Below are 27261 nucleotides of genomic sequence, written 5' to 3'. Positions count from 1 at the left end.
ATACACAGTACATTTTTTATTATGCAGCAATGTCCCAACAAAGCAGCCTTATAAGTTTCTGTTTGACATTCTAAGTCGTTTAATAGCAGAAGTCAATTTTCAAGATTTGCTTCTGTATTTCAGAAAAACTTGTCCTCAACTTTATATTCTAATGAGATAATACTTAAGTATACTTGAATACTTGATAATATATTCTGCATACTGCAATTTTGTAATATAATTAGCATACAATTTTCTATTCAATCAGAGTAATTTGTATTTCACTTATTCCCTTATGTGAAGCTGTCTAAATTTCCCTTCCTCGAGTTGGTCAAGATAGTTATACATGTAGTCATCTGCGAAATGTAACACCTGCTGCAAAGTCAATAAAGCCAAAATATTCACGTTTTCATTCAGCTCCATCTCCGATTCATAATTCTTGATCGGTAAAATGTGTGACCTTGGAAGCCCCATTATCTGTGATACCCTATCTACAGTTTCCTGGATGACTGGACTATAGAAAACCTGAGATATATCCTCGGCTGTAGCCTCACACACTTTGTCTATCTTGGTAAGCAAAACTACTTGGGGAATTCCTGTAAAATTTAACATAGCATTAGTTATATTTCTTTAAGGTCTTGAACATGCATACATTCCAGAAACGTGTTGTGTGCATTGAATTTAGTATAAAACTTTCATTTGCAACCCCCCAGATAAAGTTGGTCTTAGAAATTTTTGTCTTCTTTGCTCATCCCTTTCTATTTTGTTGTGTATCAAAAGATTGAATATTTTGTGATCACAATGTATTTGTCTAAAAGCATATCTGCATCTCCCCACATCTCCATCTTTGGTTTTGTTAATAAACTTTGTAAAAAGATAGAAGAGTGAAATTAGTATTGTTTTTCAAAGAATTTAAACAATTTGGTAAGACTTACACTGCTTACAATAGTAACAGCTACCGACCTTTCAAGAATCTCTTTGGCATCAAAAACTGGTTAACACATATATAGTGGTAATCAACACTTGAGACTATATATACTGTCTTTTTCAAAAAGACTTGATAATCTTTAATTAGGGTATTACTTCAAGCATACCAGATAATATATATTTTCAGTAACTTAGTTAATAAAATGAACGTTAATAGTGTCTGCATATGTTTTCCTTCAGAATTTGATTATCTTTTTACCCTTAGTTATATTTATTTTTTTAACATGGCTGCTTTGGTATAAACAACATTATTTCAAACCTCTTTGATTCATACGAAGTTGTAGGTTCTTCATCCTCTCAATAACCTTCTCTGGAATAACATCAACAATGCTTCCATCAAGTACAAATATGACACAGTGGATTTTGTCACTTAGATTAGGACTAGCAACAAATCCTGCTGTATCTCCTGATATTGGTACAGAGGGATTGAACTATTAAAAAATTAAAGTTAACAACCATGTGAAAGACTTATTGTAAAGTTGTTTAAATGAAGTGAATTCTCAATAACATTATTTTTGAAAATTATTATATTGTCTCTTAAATCGGTTGAAAAACTTGCTGCTGAGGACATCCACTAATTTTTTTTTTAAATAGTGGAGAATATGACAATAAAATTTGATTTCTGTTCTCTGATATTTTCCATTGTGTTGACATTTTTTCATGTATATTACTCGTCATGTTAAACAGATCTGTATTTTTGAATTCCTGTAACTATTTTTTTAAAGGGGGAAAATACTAAAAAGCTGTCATCTCAATTAAAAATTGTACCATGCACTGTATCTTCAATGCTATATGACAGTAAACAAATGTTTACATTATCTTTCAAAATACCTGGTGTCTGTCTGGTAAATTACCATCAAGAAGGTAATTCATTTCATGAGAATCAATTCCTTGATCAGCTTCAAGTCCCCTAGTGTCATGAAGTCTAAAATTCATTGGTGTGCCTGATTGCCCATTTCTGATTTGGTACATTCGGTACTAAACAAACAATGTTTAAGTTAGAGGAGACACAAACGATCAGTATTGACAAAAGTTTAACAGATATTTCAATGTAGCAATTATCATCCTCTGAAGAATATATGGTCAGAAATACGATATAAATACCAAATGAACAAGTTTTGGTATACATGTATTCCATCTGTGTTGATATCATGATGTTACGATTTCACACTTGATGATTTCAACTGATTAATCCTAGATTATGAACGTTTTTGCTTCAGACCGTGACAACATGCATATATTACTTGAACTATTTTGTAAGGATGTGTATGTAACCCACATGCAACATTATTTAACACATTTGTTTGCAGCAAGATTTGGTCAATGTTTTTTCCGACGAAAGTGTACGTATAAAACAATTAAAACATCAAATTCAACTGAAAACGTGAAAATGTGCTAATAAAGCTATCAAAACTCAGTGCTAAAGATTATTTGTTCTTACCATGAGCAGCATAACGGGTGCCACTAGTAGAGCAGGATCTGCTTACACTTTCGGAGCATCTCTGTTCACCCCCATTTTCTGGTGGGATCGGTGTTGCCCATTCTTTAGTTTTTTATTGAGAGTTTTGAAGACTTTTTTTCTGTTTTTTCGTCATCTTTTGTTTTGCCATGGCGATGCCAGTTTCTCTTTAACTAATGGGTTGTGAATGTCACCTTTGTATCTTATGCAAATCTTTTTTATATTATGAATCTATCGAGATTGCTGGTATTTTTTAAAGTACGAATTGCATACTTTCCCGAGTTGATAAACTGCGGTACGTTCTATTCAATTCTAATGTTTTATTATTATAGAGAGGACAAAAGGACGAACTTGTGATACTGAAATGTGTATTATTGCTGAGACTAAAATTCAGTTGTCTTAATTTTTTTTATGAATACAGATCAAAGATACGTAAAAGTTGTTACTAAAGACATTTTTGCACGTTATTATATTATACAATCGATAACTGAAAAAAAACTTAAAAAAACCTACCATAGTTGTTAAGCTGTGTTCTGCATTACCACTGCAGGCCTGACTGGTTATGTAGCCCCTAAAGATGGAGTTTATAGTGTTAAAGAAACTAGATTTTCCTGCTCCTACTTGACCAACCAATAGAATACGTGCCTGAGGAACTTTTAAGTCCTTCAATGGCTTGTATTTTTCTACTTTTTCTTTCAATTCGTTTAGCAGCTGAAATGATAAAATTGGAACAATAGCTTCACAAGTTAGACAGTCGCTGTGATAAATTGATTGATTGTTGAAGTGTTTCAATATCACAACCCGTATGTGTCCTTTTACCTCTCATAGATCCAACATATCCAAATTGTCAATTCAGATTTATATACCAGTTTTTTCATGCTCATTGTTTATGTGGTAAAGACTGCATAAAATGCAATCAAAACCCTATTGTCACTTGCTTTATTTTCAGGCCTTATTTCTACCTTTTAGAATACGAACAACATAGTGCATTTGAGGTGAACATTCTTTAGATCCTTATTTCAAACAATTTAGCACTGATATGCAGTCGGATATTCAATCACAAAATGATGTTTGTGTGTATAGTCATTCTTGTCAAGACAATTATTTTATTGAAAATTACATAAATTGTGCATGGTGTATGCAACTAATTTTTCTAAAAATTGGCTTAACTACAATTACAAATTGTATGGACAAAGGAAGATAACCCATGTTTAAAACATTGTCTAATTATGTTCCATTACTAATAGCAATGCAATGTTTAATTATAATTTTACATTGAAAAATGAAAGCAACCATTCAGTGCTCACAATTTCTTTGATTGAGACTTAATAGATGCAACTTTGAAATCGTGACGCAGGAGATGCAGGAGATGCTTATCCTTTTCCATAGTTGTGATAAGGCCAGTTTACCGGGGAAAATAATAATGAAAGTCGTATATTTTTGGAATTCAGTTATGTAAAAGTTTGTGATTAGGTCAGTTTAAGGGGAAACAATAATTGTTAGCCACTGACTTTTTGGTAAGGAGTTGTATTAGCATTGACAAATTCCATTTCTATGGAGATAATTTGGCACAATCCTTTTAATTGAATCTAACTGAAATATTTGCATAATTTACACGTTTAATTAAGTGTAAGCATTTTTGAAAGTTGCACCATTTTGATAACACTATCGACCATACACACAGGCGAGATATATATCTTGTGTCAATAGTTTTTATCTGTTTTCAAGCTAAATGCTAGTCTATTGTTGAAGACTACTTAATATGTTGCCCTCTAGATGGTTTATGGTTGTTATTGACTTTTGGTTACCGTCTTATTGACGTATACTTCATATCTTCATACATTAGTGTTGTGGAACATGTACTGAACATCATCATACTACCTTTTTTCATTGCTGCTCATGGAAAACCAAACTTTCCCCATATCTAAAAAAAGGTTTGGGCTATGCGCTTTTCTGGATATACTTTTATCATTTCAGTAGAGATTATACACCAGTAATACGTCTGGTGTACACAATTTTAATCCTGGTAGTTATGACGAGTTTATTTACAGCCACTGGGTCGTTGCCACTGCTGGTGGAGGTTTTCACCCTAAGAGTATCATCAGCCCAAGTGTCCGCACTTCTGTCATTATTTGATATGATCATAATTATGAATTAACTTTTTACAAAACAATTTTTTTCGAAATACTTATGATTTTCGACCCAAGGATTATATTACCTTAGCTGTATTTTGTAAAATTTTGGATCCGTAATGCTCTTCAACTTCGTACTGTATTTGGCCTTTTTAACGTTTTTGACTCGAGCGTCAGTGATGAGTCTTATGTAGACTAAAAGCGCATCTGGCGTACAAAATGTTAATCTTGGTATCTATGATGAGTTTAATAACCAAATTGAATGTTAGTCGTGCACAAAAACGTATATTGTACAAAACACGAAAAAAGAGAAGAATAAAAGAAAAGGCACTTTGACATCGAATATTTCACAGCTTAAATTTCCTAAGACCTCGCTGTGTTGCGTTTAAGCCCAATGATTTGTTTTAATCTGGAGTTGAATATGTGTGTAGAATTTTAGAACGAAAAAGTGAAAACAACTACTTTCACCTACCTTGGGATTCCATTTAGCAGTCTTTCGCCATGGTTCGTCCAGTGGTGTACCTACAGCTAGATCTAATTAAAAAACAACAACAACAACAACAATAATAATAATAATAATAATAATAATGATACTACTACTACTACTACTAATAATAATAATACGGACTACGTCCATGACTTTTATAGTAAAACAAACGAAGGAGGAAAACATTAATGAAATAAAATACAGAAAAATTTCACTTTTGTCTTAGAAACTAATCGAGTTTTCAAGATGAACGAATTCAATAGATATCAAAATTGACAGATTTAATATAACTTTTCATGGGGTACTGCTTGTAAAATTTATTGATGGATGGAAAATTATATCTGGTTTATCTATGTTCTCCTACGAGTAAAATCGTTTTGTATTTTTTATTCTTAAAAAATCCCAGTTTACCTTCTACCAAATAAACTTCAATGTCTTTTACTCGAATATGACCATTAGCAATAGAGTTATAGTTTTCTCCATTCATAGTGTAGGATACACCAAAGTTGGCTGATCCATTCAAAGAGAAGTTTGTTCCATCAAAGTTTACAGTGTTCGAAAATGATAGTATATCATTCGCACCAAATGATGGTCCATAAGTAGCGTGATCATAGATAGCATGTTGCGCATTCATAACAGGCATCCGAACTGGTTTCCAGTTGCCATTCTGGTAAAATCTAAAGAGGAAAGCTGAACCGTCATTCTGATGGGCATTAACACTTTTCCAGTTGACCGCCGTATATCCCCCATACATGAAATTGTCTGCATTATACAGAATTGTCACTGTTGGGCCTTTATTGTTACAGGTATTATGGAAAGCTGTAGAAGTACATCCGTCTCGGGAAGCCTTATACAAAAGTGTATACTTCTTCCTCCCTCCAATCCATTTGGTGAGCTGATTTTTTTCTTTCTTTTGGAATTGGATAGTCATATTGATGGCTGTAAAAGTAGAAGTGTTTTATGATGTTATTTGACCAATATTAAATTGTGTGGCATTTTTTTATGTTCTTCGTCGCTTAAGTCACTTAAATCCGGAACTTATACATCAATTCATCACACAAATACTTCTTTTGGTCCAAGGTAAAATGTAACAGCTAGCCTTCTCACAATTTGGAGAGAACAATTGCCTTTAAACTATCATTGTTGATAAGTTTTTATTTCTTTATACAATAAAGTTTGACGACAGATTTGTAAATGAACTTACCTTATCGTTATTTGTAAAATGAAATTTTTTTTTTAGTATAGGTAAAAGGTACTTAAATTTAGGCGAAGAAGTCATAAAATTCAGATTAATACAAATACTTTGTTACATGGAAAAAAAAATATAGCTATTCTTAGCCGTTACAAAAGATAACGTTTTAGCTTTATTCTAGGAAAGCTATTAAAAAGAATAATAGAAAAAAAAAACTCAAGATACCAGGCTTATAACTTGTCCCACCCAAACAAGTTTCAAAATAGTTGGAAGAGCGAATTGAGTACGAAGTTGAAGAGCATTGAAAACAATCGTATTAAAAAAGTTGTGCCAAATATGACTTGGGTCGTTAAAAAGTGTATCGAATAATTTAACATTTTAAACAGTAATTTTGAAAAAAAAGACCGTATCAATGATATTTCATGTCAACACAGAAGGGCATACTTCTGGGCTGACGATACACTCGGGGACGGACGAGAAACATTCATAAGTAGTGTAATCGATCAAGTTGTTGTAAAAAGGTCTTCAAATATACCAGGATTAATATGTGTCGCGCCAGACTCTGTTTGTCTGCAGAGATTCATCAGTGGTGCTTGAATCATTATACCTTATGGAACAACTCAAATACGAATTTTAAGAGCCATAAAAACAAAAATTTCCAGAGAGTAAAGGTCATGTCATACTTCATGAAAGAGAGAAATCACGGAATTTCCAACTATATGTATTAGATGACGTTTTATTTTTTTTATTTTATTAAACTTGGTGTGTTGACAATAAGCGCAAATCTATTTTTATCTCACCACGTTTACAATATCATTGAAAGTTTATAACTTGATTGGCCTATACATGCAATAAATCTTTGTGTCAGTGGACTTTATTGTCGGACAGGTTCTTATATGTTATAAACACAACTTGTGTCAGTACTCATTAAGTATTTAAAATCATTGTTAACGTAAGGTTATAAATGCGCATGCCAAATGTAAACAGATCGTGTGTTTTAAATAGAATAGGTGATTCATTTTTAAAAGTTATCTAAAAATGGACACATTTCTTTTTATCTATTTACAATACAAACTCTAAATGATGATATAAAAATCTTTAAAGGAAAGATAAGCAACTGTACAATATTTGAGAAAATCCGTCGACATTTACCTACCGTTAGTGTCGATCTTAACCACACAGATGTCGTATTGATTCAGTAATCCTGTAGTACATCAATTTGTATTTTCCAATTATTCAACCACAATATTATTTTCAGAAAATCAAAAAGGAAAGTAGAAGGAAATTGATATTTCTTTCCATCAGTCAATCTACATGATCTACCAGACTGCCATTATTTAAATTTTCTAAAAATAGTATAAATATGTATGAACAAGAAGGACAGTTAAGTAGTATAATATTCAAAATTTAGAGACCAATAGATTTGCAAAGTTTAAGTATAAATGGTCTTAAAATAGTAAAGATTATGGACATTCAATTTCTTTATGTAAGGACATGTATTGCGTTTGATTAAAGAATTTCATGAATATAATACCAATAGATATGTTCTGGCCACCCTAGTGTAATAAAAAGAAGTATTCAAAAAATACCGAACTCCAAGGTAAATTAAAAAAGGGGAAATCCATAAAAGCTGACACAACCGAATGCTTGACTAATAACCAACAGAACGAATAAAAAATGACTGTCATGTTCCTAATCTTGTACCGGCGTAAATGATGAAAACATTTATTAAAGTCCTAAAATATACCCAGGAGTGGAACAGGATTGGAGGAAAAGGGGTTTAAATGCCCACGAAGGTAAAAAAATGGCAAAAAAACATGCCAAAAAAACTGAACCTTGAGGCCTGAAATAAATGTTTTTAACTAAATAGAGTACTAGTACGTTGTCGTTTTGGAGACAGCATAAAATAATCGGTAGCAATTTGAGTATTCAACAGGTTTTATTTTCAAACTAAATGAATGTTTGATTGTACCAAATAAACTCATCATAGATACCTAAGTATTTCGGTGAAGTCCAAAGAACAAAAAAAAAGAAGGTTAAATTCTAACTTTATACAATTTTTGATCAACCGTTTCTCATATTTTAGTCAATAAGATTAACACGAATATTATAATGGAAGTATATATATATATTGTAAAATAACGCAAAATGATACACCTCACCCTTTGCAAACTCAAAAACCCACAATTACTCGAAAAACCCACACAATAATTTTGATTGATAAAAATGAACACTATTGAGAAGGAAATCGAAAACATATATAGTTTGCAAAGGCTGGGGTGTATCATTTTGCGTTAATTCTGGTTACAAATATACCACAGAAAACATCATAATAAAAATGGACTTTTTGATAAACAACTCATTTGTTAAATTTGGTGGATTAAATTAACAAACAGTCGGTATTGCACTTGGTACTAATAGTGCACCACTACTGGCAGACTTGTTTTTGTATTCTTCATGAAAACAGAATTCCAGAGCAGAATTCATACTTAACCTCCTTAAAGACAGCTGAGGACCACCTCCGGGTGCGGGATTTTCTCGCTGCGTTGCCAACTTCATATTTTTAGCAGTAACATACTCATCTGCTATTATGACTTCATTAACAAGGGTGTGCTCCTTTCATAAAAACTGCTCCAGCAGAGTTTTGAAGAAGAACGACTGATATCGACACTACATAAGTTTTACGATTAAGAATTTGTCGACCGATATAATATGTCTGGGTCTCTTAGATCTTATGATACAAGGAGGGTCGCTTGATCTGTAAAGTTAAAGACTGTGTCCTATTCTTGTTTGTGATATTTTGACTGAGTGTGGTTTCGCATGTTGGATGTGCAAGAGACGCTAACATTTTCGGAGCAGCTGGTCTTGCGTCTTTTTGGGTTAATGTTATTCTCTTAGTTTTGTTTTAATTTGAATTGTATTTCTAAATAGGATTAAAACGGAGACTTGAACATCCGTAAACTACTAAACTGTTTGCCGTAAAACTTGTTTTTGTACATAATCTAAAGACATACACGTTATAGTTTGATGTTAAAGGCATAATACTTTGCCAGATACATCACTATGTTAATATTCAAATATACTGAGCTTATTTTTGTGTTTATATGAATAAAAAAACCAATGAAACCCTCCAAAAAACTATTAAAAATGAAGAGAAAAACGAATGGAAAAAAGAGAAGACATGTTTTTAAACAAGGTATTTGATTAAACATAAAGAGACGCAGCATCGAGCTCTATCTATAATTTCGAGCTGTAAATCATCTCGGCTGTTTATGAAATATTTCGTAACATAAATATTAACATATCAAATAAACACTTTTATAAAAGAGTCACGTAGTATACCGATATTTAGTCATATCTCAAATATAAAATAGTAAGTGACCAAATGCTTTTGTTAAAACAAATGCTATAGTAAAAAGTATGTTTGTACTTCCTATTGTCATTTCATGCATGAACATGCACACATTTTGATCGGTCGGTTAATGCATTACTTTTCAAATTTACATATGAAGTTAAATGGGAAACTGGATATTTTTCCATAAAAAAACAAACCTGCTGGCTTTATCCTGAGGCTTTATCATTGTGTGCAAAATTCAAGTCCAAGCAAAGAAGCATATTTTCCTTACCAATCCTTACAAAACACTCTGAATACACAATGTTTGGTTAATATACAATGAATTTATCAATTTAAAAAAAAGTCGTGGTGCCCTAATATTTTGACTTGAAAAATGGGAGGCGAAAGCAGTTCATTGATGTTCAGATCTCGTAAATCCACTATGAATACACTAACTTAATATAAAAAACATAAGCAATTCGCATGTACTGTATAAGATCGTTCGTCCAGAGACGGGTATATCGCAGATAAAATGTCCATCTTCGGTAAACTCTCTAGTTCTGTCCACCGTAATCTGCAATCGATAAGTTACCATTTGCCAAAATAGTACATCCTGAAATAAACATTGCATTTCCTGTTTGCTTAATCGTGAACTTCTTTCTCAATTGTATCATGAGAATGTGTTTGTTGTGGGTATAAGCTCTAATAATCTTGTGGTGCAACAAAATGATGGGAAAGTCAGCAAAACATTACTAACTGAAGCAGATGGACTACAAGAACCAACACGCGTATTCTACTACAAAGAAAATAACCGCTCACTGGTTTGTAACAGAAAAAACACTGCCTTTTCGATATCTGTACCTACAGCGTATTTACTCATACGGAATATTAAATGTATTGCGGTGGCATTATTCGATTTTGATGATACATTAAATGAGCAATCAATTGCAGAGTTTCCAAAAGCTGTTTAGAACGCGACTTAAGATAAGTAAAAATGTAACGATAGCGAGTGGCCTTTATTCTTTTTGTCCCCCGCGCAACGCGCATCAGGGGACAGAAATACCGGGCGTCCGTTCGTCCGGTCTTCTTAGCGCTCTCACGTGTACAATTCTTGCCAGATTTTTATGAAATTTATATCCAAGGTTTATATCAGTAATGTCTTGGACGAGTTCGAAAATCAGTGCCGATCAATTATTTTTTAAAGAGTTATGCCTCTTGGAAACATTAATTATATGGAAAATTGCATCGTAAGCGCTCTCATGTGTACAATTCGTGCCAGATTTTTATGAAATTTATATCGTGGGTTTATATTAGCATGTCTTGGACGAGTTCGAAAATCTGTGCCGATCAACTATTTTTAAAAGAGTTGTGCACCTTCTACACATTAATTATATGGAAAATTGCATCGTAAGCGCTCTCACGTGTACAATTCTTGCCAGATTTTTATGTTACTTATGTCATAGGTTTATATCAGCAATGTCTCTGACGAGTTTGAAAATCAGTGCCGATCAATTATTTTCAAAAGAGTTATGCCCCTTGGAAATATTAATTATTTGGAAAATTGCCTTGTGAGCGCTCTCGTGCGTACAATTCTTGCCAGATTTTTGTGAAATTTATATCATAGGTTTATATCATCAATGTCTTGGACAAATCGAAAATCAGTGCCGATCACTTATTTTCAAAAGAGTTATGCCCCTTGGAAATATTAATTATAACGGAAATCGCATTACATTTCCTCTGAAGCCTTCATTTCTCTAAGATATTTATAAAAAGTTTTAAAGAACAAAACGAAAGTGTTTTTTTTTTAGTTATTGCCCTTGTACCTTGGATAGATAAAATATGTGCAACGCGGGGGTCATTGGAACTCTGTTCTTTTATTCTGGTAATTTGCTGTTTCAAAAATGTTCAATTCATCAAGTAGCGCGTTGCGTAAATCCATTAGTGTCAAGTTTGTTGATCTTTGTTCTCGTGCTAAATGTTGTCGTATATCGTATCTCTGCGGTCATCTGTTAAAATTCTATGTAGAAATAAGGAGATGCAGTATGATTGCCAATGAGACAACTATCCACGTTCACATGACGTGATAGAAAGCAATTATACCTATTCAAAGCCAGAGGTTGCTGCTGTGTTGCCTGTTATATTTCTTTTCATTTGATATTAACTCAAATTTGGTTGGTGAACTTTGAATGTGCTTACCATTGATATCAAGCTTGACTAATCTTTAACTTTTTTTTTTGGTTTAAATTATTCACCACTTTTATGGACTCGACACAATTTAGAGATTAACTTATTGTACAGACCCTTGTCTATTATTGAAGACATTAGTGTTGATCTCTGGATGTCTTTTGGTAGTTTGTGTTATTGCTTATAGGCATGATTTAAATGATTTTACAGGAGTTAATTTTCAGTTAATAAATTATGCAATTGTACCTATAAAAACTAAGGGATGAACAGTTCTGTATGTTTTGTTCAGGGAATGAATTTTACGCCAAATCAATTCGTTGTCACTGAACATAAAAATGTGATAACGAAAGAGGGGCATGATATCCTATTGACACTTACTATTAACCTTCTTTATTTTTCATCCAGATTTGGTCTCAAAAAATCAATATTTTTGGATTGCCAAACTTGTGGTCTCAAATGTACCTGATGAAGGTTATTTCAGAAACAGGGTTTATGCAAACATGAATCAGTATCATACATTGTTAAGCCCTGCCTACGATGGCAAGGAGCATTATGTATTCTGATTTGTGTGTCCAGTCATATGTCCCATATCTGGTTAGTTTTGGTTTAAGGTAGTTTTCAGTGAAGTTGTTGTCTCAACAACTTGAACCTAATTACACAAGTTTATAGTGCGAGAGGGAAGCATGGTGTCCTATTCACAAATATTCTTAAATTTCTTTCTTTTTTCCAGATGAATGAATCCCAGAAAGAACAATTATTGAAGATCTATCAAGAGACAGGAACCAAGCGAGCTGTAGATACCAGATTCCTCAGTTTCCTTAGTTATACCTACTACCATCTGCCAATGTATGCTAATCCAGGAATGATTATGGGGAGATAACACTGTATTCTTGAAAATTCTTGAAAATTCATACTGTTTTCTGTCAGTGATAGAACTTTTAAAATTTCACTGAAGAAATTGTAAATCTCATACAATAAATGTGCTTTGAAAATGATTGTACATAATGATATGCTATTGTAAACCGTGATATAGAATTAAGTCCGTCCTAAACTGTGATAATTTCATGTTTGTTTTTGAGATAAATTGTATTGTTTTAATACTGGCTTACACACAGAAATTTTGTCTAATAGATTAATTATCTATATCAAGTGTATTGGGCCAAGTTTTATAACATTGAAAAAAAAACAATAATGTTGATTTAAATTTTTTTTTATCCAAAACCTTAGAAAGAGGGAACATCCCTGTCTGTTTTACAAGATCATGGTTAAAACTTTGTGAGAGTCTGAAAATTTGCAAGTAGTGTAATATAAACTGTAAGTTATTGATGGATATCACATTTATTTCTTTGTAATTTATTTTTGTTTGTGTATAATATTGAAGGATAATATCAATTCTATTTCAATCTTGATGTTAGTTATTTGTATGTACTATTATTTGAAAATTTCCTGAGTCATATAAAATATATATGAGGAAAAAATTTGATTATAATAAACAAACACACACAATGCAGTATTTGTTATGCAGCAATGTCACAGCAAAGCAGACTATAAGATTATCTTTGACATTCAAAGTCGTTTAACCGCAGAAGTTAATTTTCAAGATTTGCTTCTGTATTTAAAAAAAAAAACTTGTTCTTAACTTTATATTCTAGTGAGATAATACTTTAAGTATATAAGATTACTTGATAATATATTCTGCATACAGCATATTTTTAACATATTTACCATACACGTTTCTATTCAATCAGAGTGGTTTGTCTTTCACTTATTCCCTTATGTTAAGTTGTCTAACTTTCCCTTCCTCAATTTGGTCAAGATAGTTATACATGTAGTCATTTGCGAAATGTAACACCTGTTGTAAGGTCAGTAAAGCCAAAATATTCACATTTGCTTTAAGCTCTGTCTCCGATTCATAACTCTTGATCGGTAAAATGTGTGATCTTGGAAGCCCCATTATCTGGGATACTCTGGATGTCTTTAGGTAGTTTGTGTTATTGCTTATGGGCATGATTTAAATGATTTTACAGGAGTTAATTTTCAGTTAAAAAATTATGCAATTGTACCTATAAAAACAAGGGATGACCAGTTCTATATGTTTTGTTCAGGAAATGAATTTTACGCCAAATCAATTCGTTGTCACTGAACATAAAAATGTGATAACGAAAGAGGGGCATGATATCCTATTGACACTTATTATTAACCTTCTTTATTTTTCATCCAGATTTGGTCTCAAAAAATCAATATTTTTGGATTGCCAAACTTGTGGTCTCAAATGTACCTAATGAAGGTTATTTCAGAAACAGGGTTTATGCAAACATGAATCAGTATCATACATTGTTAAGCCCTGCCTACGATAGTAAGGAGCATTATGTATTCTGATTTGTGTGTCCAGTCATCTGTCCCATATCTGGTTAGTTTTGGTTTAAGGAAGTTTTCAGTGAAGTTGTTGTCTCAACAACTTGAACCTAATTACACAAGTTTATAAAGATGTGGACATTTGCTTTTAATATATGATTAATCAGGGTTTTGACCAATATTTCATGGTCATTGAACATGAAGTGTGATAGTGCGAGAGGGAAGCATGGTGTTCTATTCACAAATATTCTTAAATTTCTTTCTTTTTTCCAGATGAATGAATCCCAGAAAGAACAATTATTGAAGATCTATCAAGAGACAGGAACCAAGCGAGCTGTAAATACCAGATTCCTCAGTTTCCTTAGTTATACCTATTACCATCTGCCAATGTATGCTAAACCAGGAATGATTTAGGGGAGATAACACTGTATTCTTGAAAATTCTTGAAAATTCATACTGTTTTCTGTCAGTGATAGAACTTTTAAAATTTCACTGAAGAAATTGTAAATCTCATACAATAAATGTGCTTTGAAAATGATTGTACATAATGATATGCTATTGTAAACCGTGATATAGAATTAAGTCCGTCCTAAACTGTGATAATTTCATGTTTGTTTTTGAGATAAATTGTATTGTATTAATACTGGCTTACACACAGATGTGTCCAGTCATCTGTCCCATATCTGGTTAGTTTTGGTTTAAGGAAGTTTTCAGTGAAGTTGTTGTCTCAACAACTTGAACCTAATTACACAAGTTTATAAAGATGTGGACATTTGCTTTTAATATATGATTAATCAGGGTTTTGACCAATATTTCATGGTCATTGAACATGAAGTGTGATAGTGCGAGAGGGAAGCATGGTGTTCTATTCACAAATATTCTTAAATTTCTTTCTTTTTTCCAGATGAATGAATCCCAGAAAGAACAATTATTGAAGATCTATCAAGAGACAGGAACCAAGCGAGCTGTAAATACCAGATTCCTCAGTTTCCTTAGTTATACCTATTACCATCTGCCAATGTATGCTAAACCAGGAATGATTTAGGGGAGATAACACTGTATTCTTGAAAATTCTTGAAAATTCATACTGTTTTCTGTCAGTGATAGAACTTTTAAAATTTCACTGAAGAAATTGTAAATCTCATACAATAAATGTGCTTTGAAAATGATTGTACATAATGATATGCTATTGTAAACCGTGATATAGAATTAAGTCCGTCCTAAACTGTGATAATTTCATGTTTGTTTTTGAGATAAATTGTATTGTATTAATACTGGCTTACACACAGAAATTTTGTTTAATAGATTAATTGTCTATATCAAGTGTATTGGTCCAAGTTTTATATCATTGAAAAAAAACAATAATGTTGATTTAAATTTTTTTTTATCCAAAACCTTAGAAAGAGGGAACATCCCTGTCTGTTTTACAAGATCATGGTTAAAACTTTGTGAGAGTCTGAAAATTTGCAAGTAGTGTAATATAAACTGTAAATTATTGATGGATATCACATTTATTTCTTTGTAATTTATTTTTGTTTGTGTATAATATTGAAGGATAATATAAATTCTTTTTCAATCTTGATGTTAGTTATTTGCTTGTACTATTATTTGAAAATTTCCTGAGTCATTTAAAATATATAAGAGGAAAAAATTTGATTAAAATAAACAAAGACACACAATACAGTATTTGTTAAGGTTATCTTTGACATTCAAAGTCGTTTAACCGCAGAAGTCAATTTTCAAGATTTGCTTTTGTATTTAAAAAAAAACTTGTTCTTAACTTTATATTCTAATGAGATAATACTTCAAGTATATAAGATTACTTGATAATATATTCTGCATACAGCAAATTTTTAATATATTTGGCATACAAGTTTCTATTCAATCAGAGTGGTTTGTCTTTCACTTATTCCCTTATGTTAAGTTGTCTAACTTTCCCTTCCTCAATTTGGTCAAGATAGTTATACATGTAGTCATTTGCGAAATGTAACACCTGTTGTAAGGTCAGTAAAGCCAAAATATTCACATTTGCATTAAGCTCTGTCTCCGATTCATAATTCTTGATCGGTAAAATGTGTGATCTTGGAAGCCCCATTATCTGGGATACTCTATCTACAGACTCCTGGATGACTGGACTGTAAAAAACTCGAGATATATCTGTGGCTGTAGCCTCGCACACTTTGTCAATCTTGGTAAGCAAAACTACTTGGGGGATTCCTGCGAAATTGAATATTACATTAGTTACATTACTTAAAGGGGGATAGACTGTCAAATTCATGTTCATCGATTTGACTCAAACTCTCATATTTGATTTATAACATACTAAAACGTATATCCAAATTACAATAAGACTGAAATAAACAATTAACAATGGATGGACTCGAAAATATATATCAGCTTTTCGTGTGTATTTTAGTTTAGACGCCATCTAATCAACCATCGAAATGACCTCCGAAGACTGCCGACGGTCATATAACCCGATATGAACATAAACATAAATATAAATAGATAGCAACCTCGTGCAATTGGACTTTTCTAGGTCTGTTTGATTTCATGTTATAGGTTAAAAAAATCAGATAATCGTCGTTTTTGCCTATATAAGAATGATTTTTTGTGGATCGAATCAGTCAACGAAATGATTCACCTTTGTTTCACTTTAAATGTTGACATTCTTTTCCTTTTAATGGCTGAACACGACTAATGCATGCGTAACCAATCTGTAGCTAATGGGTTAAATTGAAGGTCACATGAATACGGATTAAATGAGGTCGAATTATTCACTTGCAAGTGAATAATTCATCAGCGATGTTTCTCAGCTTATTTTGACAAAATTGAACTAAACTGGCTGCTAAAAGCGAATTATTATTTCACTATTTCACTTTCATTAATGATTGAACAAAAACAAATCATATTTTATTATTTTTTTTATCTCGATGCTAATGCCCCTTTAAAGGACATAAACATAAATACATACCAGAAATATGTGTTGTGTGCATTGTAATTGGTATAAAACTTATTTGCAACACCCCAGGTAAAGTTGGTCCGAGTTTTAGGCTACTTTGCTCATTCCTTTTTGATTTTTGTGCAACTAAAGATTGAATTTATTTAGATGTCAATGTATTGGCCTCAGGCATACTTGCACATTCCCACATCTCCAACTTTTGGTCTTGTTAAGACACTGGTTAAGAAGGCGGAAGAGTAAAATAAATTTTTTGAATTATTAAATTATAGAATTTTAACAGTTAAGTTGAACTAATGTAGTCTTAATATTTCAATGTTAGTAGTCAACACTCAACACATGCTTCTTTATTTCAAAAAACTTGTTCCCTTCTTTATAATCTCTACGGATATGACTTGAAGTATACAAGATGATATATCTTTCCAGTTACTTAGTCAATGTATACTTTTATCTGCATGTAATTCAATCCTAAATGTTTTCATTTTAGACTTTTTTTATTGTTTAACCCTTAGTTCTATAGGTGTTTTGCTATTGTGCTAACATGTCAAAGAAATAGAATTTTAAACCTCTTTGATTCATACGAAGCTGTAGGTTCTTCATCCTCTCAATAACCTTCTCTGGCATAACATCAACAATGCTTCCATCAAGTACAAATATGACACAGTGGATTTTGTCACTTAAATTAGGACTCACAACAAATCCTGCTGTATCTCCTGATATTGGTACAGAGGGATTGAACTATTAAAAAATGAAAGTTGACAACCATGTGAAAGACCTATTGTAAAATTATTTGAATGAAGAGAATTCTCAATATCAATATTTTTGAAAAATTATTAAATTGTCTCTTAAATTGGTTTTAAAAATTGTCTTGCAGCTGAGGAACTCCACCAAATTATGTTTGTAAAAAAACAAAAGTGGAAAATATGACAATAAAGTTTAATTTATGTTCTCTGTTATTTTCCATTGTGTTGACTCTTTTTTGGGTATATTAATTCTCATATTAAAAAGATTCTTATTTTATAGTACTTTTTTCAAGGGGGAAATGACAAAAGTCTATCAACCCAATTAAACAATGTACCTAGCATTGTATCTTCAATGCTATATGACATAAAACAAATACGCTACCTTAAAATATTTCACATTATTATAATACCTGGTGTCTGTCTGGTAAATTACCATCAAGAAGGTAATTCATTTCATGTGAATCAATTCCTTGGTCAGCTTCAAGTCCTCTGGTGTCATGAAGTCTAAAGTTCATTGGTGTCCCTGATTGCCCATTTCTTATTTGGTACATTCGGTACTAAACAGACATTATTAAAATTAGAAAAGAAGGTTCACAAAACATACAAAAGGTCCTTATTGACCAAAAAATTTGACAAAATTTCAATGAAGCAGATATCATCTTTTGTCGAGAGCATGTAAATGAATACAATATAAATACAAAATGAATCTTTAAGGCACATTTCATCAGGGATTACATTGTGACACTATGTTTTTAAACTCTGATTGATTAAAACCTAAATTGCGAATTGTGTTGCCTTAATCCACATTAACCACATGCACGTACTACTAGTATTTCATTTTTATGAGTATGAAAGCCAAATAAAATACATAGAGCATTCAAACTATATTGTGAATCTATCCAGATAACTGGTGAAACATTGCATCCTTTCCCGTGACCTAGTAGTGTGGTGTGTGCGTTTCTATTTTAAAACTGTAGATTGCATGATTCTGACATTTTAATATTGATATATTTCGTACTTTGTAAAAAGTCACTCTGATTCAAACAAAAAATTCTCTGAAACTGACATTATCAAGATGCTTGATTTCTTGATTTCTTTATTGACAACATATTTGTAACGTTTGAAGGACGTGTTTTTTCAACAAACAATCGGCATTCCAAAGGGGACAGACTTGTTTCTATATTCACATGAGGCTGACTTGATACAGGAACTTAGGACAAAAATAAAGAAGTTAGCAGTATCTTTTAACCTCACTTTCCGCTATATAGATGATGTTCTCTCACTAAATAATTTAAAATTTGGTGTCTATGTTGAACGCATCTATCCAATCGAACTTGAGATAAAGGATACAACACATACAGTTAAGTCGGCCTAGTATCTTGACTTACATCTAGAAACTGACAAGGATGAAAACAAAACTTTACGGCAAAAGAGATGATTTCAAAATTGTAAACTTCCCATTTCCGTGTAGCAACATTCCAGCAGCACCTGCATAAGGAGTACATATCTCCCAGTTGATACGATATTCCAGGGCTTGTATTTTCTATCATGATTTCCTTGATAGAGGGTTGCTGCTCACAAGGAAGCTATTAAACCAAGAGTTCTAACTGGTGAAGTTGAAATCGTCCCTTCGTAAATTTTACGGACACCACCACGAGTTGGTTGACCGTTATGGAAGATCCGTTTCACAGATGACAACGGATATATTTCAACTGTCGTAATTACAATCCCGTCCCCTTTTGACCGAATGTGACCTACCGAATAAGACTTTTCACCGGGTTTGTACTAACATGAGCAACACGACGGGTGCCACATATAGAGCAGGATCTGATTACCCTTCCGGAGCACCCGAGTGTTGCTCAGTCTTTGGTTTTCTATGTTGTGTTTTGTGTACGTTTGTATTTTTCGTTTTAGCCATGGCCTTGTCAGTTTATTTTCGACATGTGATTTTGAATGTTCCTTTAGTATCATTCGCCGTTCTTTTAAATGACAATGAAGACAACGTTTTCAATGAGATTGTTTGTTAACTTGTAATGTTTAAATCGTATGCATACTATCGACAACCGGAAATCATTGACAAAAACCTACCATCGTTGTTAAACTATGTTCTGCGTTGCCACTGCAAGCCTGACTGGTTATGTAGCCTCTAAAGATGGAGTTTATGGTGTTAAAGAAGCTAGATTTGCCTGCTCCTACTTGTCCAACCAGCAGAATACGTGCCTGAGGAACCTTTAAGTCTTTCAAAGGCTTGTATTTTTCTACTTTTTCTTTCAATTCGTTTAGGAGCTGAAATAATGATAACACCGAATCAATCACATTACATGTTATACGGTCGATATAATGAATTGATTGATACTAATATCCGATATCGCTAGTGTCATTTAAACAGGGATATACCCCACATTTCCACCATGTTGTTTTGACGTAGATACCGGTTTTGTGAGTGCTTGCATCACAGATATCCCAGTGAACTTGAGATTAAAGATAGAACCAAAAACTAGAAGGTCTGCCTCATAATCTGATCTTTCTCTCGATATTGACGCAGATTGACGACTTCAAACATGAATCCATGACAAACTTGATGATTTGAATTTTCCAATCACGGACTTCCCATTTCTGAGCAGTATCATTCCCTCATCCCCTCTTCCCCATTGTATGGCCCTAACGTTTCTCGATTGATACGTTACGCTCGTGCATTTATATACTATACGAACTGCATTAGCAGGAATGTCCTCGCACAAAAAAACTGGTCTAACAAAGTTATGAGGAAGAAAGACTTAAAACGACACTTCGTAATTTGTACGGTCACTATCAATATCGCAATACCGATACGATATGTATGTGTTTGAACTCACAAGCGACATTTTTCGCAATACTGTTTTTCAGAACTTACTGTGACTTGACTATAGGTGTTCCTGTTTACCTTTACCTATTGTTCAACCAGATTGTAAAATTGACAATACAATTGGGACATTTAAATTTACCAGTTAGTATTGTTAGAGTTGAATCTACCTTTATGCTACCTGTACTGTTTTTTATTCACCTAACCCAACCTTACAGCATGCTTTTTCCTGAAGTTTTTCTTCACCTTGTGTTATTCTATTATAAAGTTGATAGGAAAGAAAATATTGTTGGTTTTCATTGTTTTAAATCACCAATATAGATAATTAATCTAATTTTGACCTAAAATCTGAATCAATAATAGATTTCTTAACTATATGTTAACATGTATAAACATTAAACTGTTTTTACATGATACATGAATCTTTAAATTTTTAACCCTTAAACATAGTATTGTCCTGTTTGTTGTCAGTGAAACAAGAAATAGCTATTCAGGTGTTTTCTGTTTCAGTTTTCAGATGGATATATTGTGCATTTCTTCATATATCCCTCCAAACATTTCGTTTTTGAGTATAATTCACAGTGTTTGAAATCTATTGGAATCAATGTGCATAAAATATTGGGATTTAATTTATTTAAACTCACTTCTTAGATGCCATTTAATTCTGCTTCTTAAAAATGTGACTTTTTTTTTACAAGAATGGAGTGTCATGAATGTATCAAGAAGGAAATAATTCATTCAAAATGTTTCACATGATGATGTACATGTAAAATTCGAAATAATTTTGGAGTATACCTTGTTTTTCTTTGAAATCTATTAGGATTTTTGTGCATCAAATTACTGCGTTCACTCAAAGGAATTCACTTTTTTTAAGATGGGATTTAGTTAATCTAAAAGGTAAAAAAAATCAAAACTGGAATGCAAGTAGGAGAAATAAGTTCATCCAACATGTTTCTATGGCTTTAAATGTGATTTTGAAAATAATCATTATAAAATTCTGGATCTTATATGAAGATGATTTACCTGTTTAAATGGGATACATATCATGGAAATGAAATAAAATGTGAGTACAGTAGATATAGTCAAATCTAGTGATAAAGTGAAAAATAAAAGTATAAAAAAAATATTCCAAAAAATTCATAAAGTGAGGATAACCATTTTGAATGTGATATTGGAAATAATCATTATAAAATTCTGGCTCTAATATGTTTTAATTGGGACATATATCATGGGAAATGAAATAAAAACTGAATACTGTGGATATAGCAAAATTAAGTGATATAGTGAAAAATAAAACTAAAATATTCCAAAATATTTGTAAAGTTAGAATATGTATTTTGAATGTGATATTTGAAATAATATAAAATTACAAAATTCTGGATCTAATATAAAGACTCTGCACCTGTTTAATTGTGATACATATCAAAGGAAATTAAACAGAATACTTTGGATACTGAAAAAACTCTATTGATATAGTGAAACATGAAAGAAAAGATTCCGAAAAGTTAATAAAGTTAGTAAAATATTTTAAAATGATTTCTAATACTAAGTACTGAAGGTGGAATACTGGATGGCAAATTTTAGAACATGAAATAATTTTTCATCTTGTAGCTATACACTTGCTTTATTTACACCATATATACTACTTTAAACTGTTTGCATGTTATGTTATTTAACAAAGATAAAAACTGAAGCCTTAATACTCCATGGAGAACTTTTGAAAGACCTATCTCAGTTACAGTGACAATTGAACAGGTAAAGTGATGGGACAGCATCAAGGAAGACTCTAAATGCATGAGTGATCATCTGTTCATCAACTCTAACAATACCAACAGGTCAATTTAAATGTCCAAATTGTATTGTTAATTTTATAATCTGGTTGAACAATAGGTAAAGGTAACAGCAACACCTATAGGCAAGTTACAGTAAGATACCAGAATAGTGTCCTATTCCAAATTTTGACAAAGTTTGTGATTAGGTCAGTTTAATGGAAACTAAGAATAAGGCAATGATAATTGGTATCCAAAAGTGTTAGTATTTCCGCATCTCATTTGTATTGAGACTATGTGGCCCATCTCCCTCTGTGATGTATAATTGACTTCGAAAAGATCTGCTTAATTAACATATTAAGAGTTATTTAATTCAATGTTTGCAAATTATACTATCGAAATAATAAACACTGAACATATCTCTTGATTAAATAGTTTTTTCCTTCTTTTTCAAACCTAGACACCTGTCTATTGTTGTAGACGGTAAAATGCCATATAGCTATCGTTGTGCTGCTATCTCGTGGACGTATACATCACACCATAATATTCATGTTGTCTAACCTATACTGCACATGAGCATGCTACCCTTTTATCTAATTACTGTTCAATCAAAAACTAAAAGTTGAAAAACGTGTTCTTCTCACTTTTCGGGATAAACTTTTATCATATCATAAGAAGATAATACACCAGAAATAAATTAATCAGATTGAATGTTTGGCAGGTACCAAAAACCCCAAAAGAGAAAAAATCGCAATAAAATATAGCACAGATGTAATATTTCTTTTGCCTAGAAAAGAGGCGAAAGATACCAAAGGAACATTCAAACTCATAAGTAGAAAATAAACTGACAACGCCATGGATAAAAAAGAAAAGACCAACAACAATAGTACTCAAAACACAACATAGAAAACTAAAGACTAAGCAACACGAACCCCACCAAAACTGGGGATGATCTCAGATGCCCCAGAAGTGTGAGCAGATCCTGCTCCACATGTGGCACCCGTCGTGTTGCTAATGTTAGTACAAACCCGGTATTAAAGAAGTTAACGATTACTTTGATTTGTAGTTGAAAATATTGTTGTTTAAATCTTAAGGAAACAAACAAGTCAAAACAACTACTTTCGCTTACCTTTAGGTTCCATTTGGCAGTTTTTCGCCATGATCCGTCCAGTGGTGTGTCGCCAGCTAAATCTTATGCAATAATAATTAAAATGATAATAATTAGAATGAAAATAATAGTACAGAATACCCCAATTTGTTTATAGTAACATGGCCAACTTGAAGGGTAAAACAATGAAATTTAAAAAAAATATTTTTCAGAACACACAGTTATCAATTAGAAAAAAAAAGCATAAAACCATGATCAAAGTTTTGTCCTAGAAACATATGGAGTTTTCAAGATGACCTCAACAGAAACTAATTGACCGGTTAAACTGAAGTCTATTTTAACCTTTCCCGTGGCACTGTTTGCAAAATTTGTAGATAGATGGAAACACTATATCGTCAATATTTCTGTTTTATATATTTTCTTTTTTTTATGTCAAATCTTTTATCTTATTTTGTCTTATTAATTTATCATTAAATGTTTTACCTTCTACCAAATAAACTCTAATGTCTTTTACTCGAAGATGGCCATTAGCGATAGATTTGTAGTTTTCTCCGTTCATAGTGTACGATACTCCAAAGCTAGCAGATCCATTTAAAGGGAAGCTTGTTCCATCGAAGTTTACTGTGTTCGAAAATGTATGCAAGTCATACCCACCAAAGGTAGGTCCATAAGAAGGGTGATCGTAGATCGCATTTTGGGCATTCACGATAGGCATCCGTACTGGTTTCCACTTGCCATTTTGATAAAACCTGAAGAGGAATGCTGAACCGTCATTCTGATAGTTTCCAATACTTTTCCAGCTAGCCGACGTATATCCACCGTACATGAAGTTGTCAGTATTGTAAAGGACTGTCACTGTTGGTCCTTTGTTATTACAGTTATTACGGAAAGCTGTATGAGTACATCCGTCTCTGGATGCCTTATACAAAAGTGTGTATTTCTTCCTCCCTCCAATCCATTTTGTGAGTTGATTTTGTTCTCTGTTGCGGAACTGAATAGACATATTGATGGCTGTAAATATAATTAAAGGGGAAGTGTTTTTTAATGTTTTTGACAAATCCTTGAACCACAAAATTGTGTGACACTTTTACAATGTGCTTCGTCGTTAACGTAATTAAAAGTTGGGACTTATACACGAATTAATTACATAAATACATATTTGGTCCCATATCAAAAGTTATATTTAGCCTTCTAACAAATTGTCATAAAAGAAGCTTTCTTGATAAGTATGTGTTTCATTTTAGAAAAAAAATCTTAAAGAAAGATTGGAACATGAACTTACCTAATCGTTTTGGAAATGAATAGTTTTAATACATTCAAAATGTAGTAAAATGCTTTACGGCCAAGAGGTCTTCCAAAATGAAACCAATAGACATATGCTGTTACCTGGAAAATAAAATATAGATATTCGTCGCCATTACTAACAATAAATTATATCTGCACTGTATGATAGGAAAGCTATTAAAAAGAAAATTACAGAAAACAAACTGACAAAAGATACCAGGCTAAGCCTTATAACTTGTCAAGGCAGAGCTCGTTTCGTCAGCACAAAAATCATCAGTGTCGCTCACATTAAAATAAAAGAGCATTGAAAATAAAATATTCCAAAAAGGTATGGTCATCTCTGCCTGGGAGTAAAAAATCCTTAGTATCATAACTTAACAAATTAGACAAATGTTTTACAAACATTACCTGATCAAGTGAATACTACACAGCTGTTGATACTATCGGGGACGAAACGTCAACACGCAGTTGCATCGACCAAGTAGTTGTAAAACTCGTGAAATATACCTGGCTTATATTTGTCACGCTAGACAGGCGTATTGTTTGCAAGACTCACAAGTGGCGTTCGAATAATCAAAATTGCTGAAAAGCCAAATTAAGTAGAATATAAACTCTTCATTGATGCTTTCAGGTAGAAAGTTGAAGAGGACTGAAAACAAAGAAAATGTTCGGCATTACTTCATAAAAAAAGAGACATCTTAAACTTACAACAAAGAATATGAAATTAAAAATTGTTTAAAAAAAACAAAGTTGATGATGTTAAGGTAACAGGTACGTAAAGGAGCAATCTCACGAACTTTTATGAGATTTTTGCAAGCAATAAGAGGAAGTGCAACTGCATCTGAATATCGAAAAAAAGTAACTTTTATACTTTCGGATATATAGCAAATTGAATATTCTGCCAAAATAAAAGTGCCAATGTATAGGAGAGGCGAAGGATACCAAAAGGACATTCAAACTCATAAGTCGAAAAAAAAACTGACAACGTCATGGCTAAAAAAGAAAAAAAGACAAACAGACAAACAACAGTACACAAAACACAACATAGAAAACCATAGACTGAGCATCATGAACCCCACCAAAAACTGGGGGTGTATAGAATGCACGAAAATATCGACAAAAATATGGAAAAATTTGACTTTAAATTGCCTTCAATCAAAACATGTCCTACACATTTTCTTTAAAAGTGATATGCTATTGCCACTAAAATTTCCGTTTCATCGATATGAAAATAATATGGGGTCATCGAATGCGTTTTTGCTGTACTAATCACTTAAATGTCTCGGCAATATTTAGAAACGTCAAAAATTCGGATTCCTAGCCACGACATCACGATAATGTTTGCCTGTTTCATACTTTTCCACGCTGTACAAAAGATTCAACTCTTTATACTCAAACACAGAATTCGGTGACCCCTATGAATTTAATATCAATAAAATGAAAATTTAAGTGGCAATAACATATCATTATTTAGAGGAAATTCATAGGCCAGGATTTCGAGAAATGCTAATTTTTATTTAAAATTGCTTTACTTTTTTTTTACGATATTTACATGTATTCTTTGCATTTGTACTTTTATTTTCTGGATATTTTATTTGCTACATATCCGAAAGTATAAAAGTTAAATATATCATTCTTTCGATGTACATGTGCAGTTCCTCATGCTCTAGTTGTGTTCAAAATTTCATAAAATTCCGTGAGATCATCCATTTACGTACTTGTTACCGTAAACACAAATTAAAAACTTCTATAAGTTCCACCACGTTTAAAAAGTAATATAACAAAAATACCGAACTCCTAGGAAAATTCAAAACGGAAAATGTCTCTTTGACATATTCCCCATTTCCATTCTCAATTTTATTATATACACGCAGTAAATCTTGAAGTAAATGGTTCTTATTGTTAGACAGGTTCTTATATTTTTATTTATAAACACGACTTGTGTCAGTACACATCAAGTACAAATCATTGTTAAAGTAAGGTTATAAATGCGCATGTCTATACGAGAGGCTGTAAGTGTGTATATAAACAGAAAAGGTGAAATGTTATCAATAGTAATTCTGAAATGGGGACATGTTTATCTAAGTGCACACAAACTCAAAAAATAAAATAATCCGTTGACAAACAACTTACCGTTAGTGTCGATCCTATTGATTTAGTAATCGCGTAATGTATGTCATGTATCAATTTGTATTTTCCAATTATTAGACCTCAATGCTATTTTCAGAAAATCAAAAAGGAAAGTAGAATGAAATTGATATTACTTTCCATGAGTCAATCAACAAGACTGTCATCCTTTGAATTTTCTAAAAATTATATATATATATATGTCTATCAACAAGAAGGCGAAGTAGCGAAATATCCAAAATTTCGAGACCAATAGATTCACAAAGTTTAAGTATACACGACTAAAGATCAAAATAATTAATTTTATTATGTATTAGTCT

General features: G+C 32.2%; 1 protein-coding gene across 9 annotated transcripts; it reads right to left on the bottom strand.

The window, feature by feature from the left end:
* Positions 1–3: 3 nt before the first annotated feature.
* On the bottom strand, positions 4–27061 carry LOC127738813 (interferon-induced protein 44-like). Of its 9 annotated transcripts, none has more exons than XM_052250206.1 (9): positions 26948–27058; positions 25223–25396; positions 24813–24916; positions 24014–24541; positions 5030–5091; positions 2939–3136; positions 1798–1944; positions 1226–1397; positions 4–575 (listed from the first exon to the last, which is right to left on the bottom strand). In XM_052250206.1, the coding sequence occupies exons 4-9, from the start codon at positions 24531–24533 to the stop codon at positions 265–267; spliced, it is 1410 nt and encodes a 469-aa protein (XP_052106166.1). In that variant the 5' UTR covers positions 24534–24541; positions 24813–24916; positions 25223–25396; positions 26948–27058; the 3' UTR covers positions 4–264. The 9 variants fall into 9 exon arrangements, with proteins under 9 accessions (XP_052106166.1, XP_052106167.1, XP_052106169.1 ...); XM_052250207.1 differs by having other exon boundaries at positions 25223–25463; positions 26948–27035; XM_052250204.1 differs by lacking the exons at positions 4–575; positions 1226–1397; positions 1798–1944; positions 2939–3136; positions 5030–5091 and adding exons at positions 15477–16326; positions 17635–17806; positions 18222–18368; positions 19900–20097; positions 23552–23613 and having other exon boundaries at positions 26948–27061.
* Positions 27062–27261: the final 200 nt, after the last annotated feature.

The sequence above is a fragment of the Mytilus californianus genome, unplaced genomic scaffold (genome assembly GCF_021869535.1).
Source record: "Mytilus californianus isolate M0D057914Y unplaced genomic scaffold, xbMytCali1.0.p SCAF_4, whole genome shotgun sequence".
Taxonomy (NCBI): Eukaryota; Metazoa; Mollusca; class Bivalvia; order Mytilida; family Mytilidae; genus Mytilus; species Mytilus californianus.
Note: the sequence above shows the minus strand (reverse complement) of the source record. Positions and strands in the feature narration are given on the sequence as shown.

What these genes read in the sequence shown, in the direction of transcription:
- LOC127738813 (XM_052250204.1), bottom strand. Translation starts at nt 24,533, where the DNA reads ATGTCTATTCAGTTCCGCAACAGAGAACAAAATCAACTCACAAAATGG. An exon ending in TAGAGTTTATTTGGTAGAAG is followed by an intron (nt 23,614 to 24,013) that starts GTAAAACATTTA and finishes TTATTGCATAAG; the next exon opens with ATTTAGCTGGCGACACACCA. An exon ending in AACATAGTTTAACAACGATG is followed by an intron (nt 18,369 to 19,899) that starts GTAGGTTTTTGT and finishes ATGTCTGTTTAG; the next exon opens with TACCGAATGTACCAAATAAG.